We start from the raw sequence: 2,996 nt of genomic DNA, 5'->3' as shown, positions 1-2,996 counted from the left end.
GGTTGTTTGACAAAACGTCTGGGTATAGTGTAGTGAGCAATGTGTAATTCTAAACACAACCGCAAGAATCTATTTAAGCAACCATCACCCACACCCAAATTCATAGTGTGTGTGTGTGTGTGTGTGTGTGTGTGTGTGTGTGTGTGTGTGTGTGTGAGCTAAGTGCCATGATCATTTGTCAAACCCCAGGATGTTAATTTGTTTTAAATGTTTTTGTGTCTTATCATCAGGCTGTTTGTCCGAGCCTTTAAGCAATGTCACACAACACACACACAACCCTCATAATACTGATTCACACACACATTGCATGTAGGTATATACAGAGTCACAAATTTTGCTTATATATAATAATACTGATAACAATTTGGGACGGTGTGTGTGTGTGTGTGTGTGTGTGTGTGTGTGTGTGTGTGTGTGTGTGTGTGTGTGTGTGTGTGTGTGTCTTTTGTTGTTCATATCAGCATTTTTAGCTGGTGGAAGTTGCTGATTCATCTCGGCTCTCACGAACAATCAGGAAATAAAGTTTACTATTTCATTATCACAAAGAAAAATGAAAACCACACGGAAAGTTTATTTTTCAATATAAAAAAAAAAAACAAACCAAAAAAAACAAGAATCATGAGAGCTATCAGTTTAATAAGCACGTATAATACCAAAGTATAGGACACACACAAATAACACATGCAAAATCATAAAAACTGTTCAAAACAGTCAAGATTTCTTGATTCAAGTTTTCTTAAAAAGTGTAAATCTCTGAATTGAATCTCATTATATATAAATTTAATCATAAATGTATTTGGCAGGTGCAATTATTCAGAGCGACTTATATGGTCATTTTTTCAAGTGAGCAGCTGAGGGTTGAGGGCCTTGCTTAAGGGCCCACCAGTGGCAGCTTTCGATCAGAAGTCAAACATCCTAACCCTCAATATTGTGCTGAATATGAACTTTTTAGAGAGTCTTAAAAGATCTCACCTGAATATTAGAGCAAAACTAAAACAAAAATGACATAATTAAACATTTAAATATCACAGATTTCCAATCACTTTAGACACCATCGCATAAATAATAATAATAATAATAATAATAATAATAGGCAGAAGAAGACGACAGTTGGTGTGCACAAAAAGAGTTAGAAATGGATCAATGAAGTTTATTCAGTGGACTTCTAGCTGGTGTCTTACACAGGAAGTGATGTCACTGTATCCCATCCACAGCTCCTGATGAAGAATCCGACTCGGCGTCTGGGCTGCGTGACTTCGAGCGGCGGAGAAAACGCTGTTATGGCACACGCCTTCTTCAACACCATCGACTGGGAAAAACTGAACCGGCGAGAAATGGAGCCTCCATTCAAACCACAAATCGTGAGTCATGGTTATAATCAGGCCGGTTATCGTTGATCACATTTTCATTTTCAGTAAACGTAACTCAAACGATGTGCTTTGCCCTAAATGCAGACTGTTTTCTACAAAAACACTACAAATAGTCTAATAGTAAAAAAATTAATAAAGAGGTTCACCTTGAGTTGTCCTCTTATACCACACCAACTTACCAACTTTATTTATTAATAAACAAAACCTTAATACTTTTTTAGACATTTATGGCTACATTTCATGCTGTGGAACCTCCATGAGAAGAATTTTGTACCTGGTTTCGCTTCTGTTATAGCAGCTGTAAATATCCATTTCCTCACCATCCATTATTTATTTTCTCTCTCACGCTCTCTGTCTCCCACGCTCGCTCTCTCTAATGTTTCGTTGTCTCTCTTCCTGTCTCTGTCACTGTCTATCTCTCTATGTCTGTCTGTCTCACTCTCCCTCTCTCTCTCTGCCTCTCACTCCCTGTCTGTATGTCTTTCTCTCTTTCTTTGTCTCTCTCTTTCGCTGTTTGTCTCTTTATATCTGTGTGTCGCTTTATATCTGAACCTTTGAACAGAAAGCCGGTGAGGACGTGAACAATTTCGACCCAGACTTCACAAATGAAGATGCAGTTCTCACTCCCTTCGAGGAATCCTTGATCCCACAAATTAACCAGGACGAGTTCAGCAATTTTTCCTTTACCTCAGAGGAAATGCTGGAGTACTGCGATTTGTAAAAACAAAACTAAAAACAGAGCAATGTCGCAGGAGGAAGGTGAACTCGTCTCAGCGGTCGCTTTGAGATTTGACATTGTGTGTTTTTTAAAATAAACAAGAACTCCTTTCAGAATTTTTAAAAAGCTTCGATGGAAGATGTCAAGAGTCAACTATACCTGTTTACAAAATCGCCACATACTTTGATAATGAGAATACGTGGGACTCATCAGGGATGTGATTCATCAAATACATTCGATATTTATAAAAATGAAAGACATAAACCAGCTACTGCTCTTGGATTTGAAGCGCATCAAAAACTCTGACTTTTTCTTTTATTGACTGTAACTGGAAACTTGCAAAAAATGATTGCGTTAATGTTTTACACAACAAATGATGGCACCATAGCGCTTAAAATGTGACCTTATGTGGAGCAAATACAAAGTATTCAGACTCTTATCAAAGTATAGTGAAGACTATCCTGACTGTTGCTTTTATACTAAACTCAAGAGGTGAGATTAGTTGTTTTTTTATTTTGTTTTTTTATTTTTTTAAAGGAATACAATTTTGTCAGTGAAAATAGTTTGTATTATGAGCATTTAATTGTATCTATAGTTAGCTTTAGGTTTTATTACTGGAGTGTATATACGATGGAAAAACCTCCTGGGATCAATATTCCAGTGCAAAAAAAAGGAAATAAAAAAAGAACTGTCACAGTATTGCATTTAAGGAGCTCGTTATCAGATTTATAATATAATAGTGGGGGCAGAGCTAAAGTTGTTGTTTATGAACCAGCTTTTTTTTTTTTTTTTTTTTTTTTTACATCTTTGGCTTAGTGTGCATGCTTATCAAGCAGATTTAGTAGTTTTTATTTACACAACATTAATAAATACATATAATGTTTAGCTATATTTAGCTAGTAATGTTA

General features: G+C 36.1%; 1 protein-coding gene across 2 annotated transcripts in view; it reads left to right on the top strand.

Annotated features, from left to right (window-relative positions):
• prkcha (protein kinase C, eta, a) overlaps positions 1 to 2,792 on the top strand; it is a 22,986-nt gene extending 20,194 nt beyond the window's left edge. For both annotated transcript variants that reach the window (XM_046873030.1, XM_046873040.1), the window contains exons 13-14: positions 1,215 to 1,361; positions 1,933 to 2,792. In XM_046873030.1, coding sequence (XP_046728986.1) covers positions 1,215 to 1,361; positions 1,933 to 2,091 — 306 coding nt within the window. In that variant the 3' untranslated portion in view covers positions 2,092 to 2,792. The remainder of the gene's footprint in view (positions 1 to 1,214; positions 1,362 to 1,932) is intronic.
• Positions 2,793 to 2,996: the final 204 nt, after the last annotated feature.

Source organism: Silurus meridionalis, chromosome 2 (assembly GCF_014805685.1).
Source record: "Silurus meridionalis isolate SWU-2019-XX chromosome 2, ASM1480568v1, whole genome shotgun sequence".
Classification (NCBI taxonomy): Eukaryota; Metazoa; Chordata; class Actinopteri; order Siluriformes; family Siluridae; genus Silurus; species Silurus meridionalis.
The sequence above is the reverse complement of the archived record's forward strand: the minus strand, read 5'-3'. Positions and strand labels throughout refer to the sequence as shown.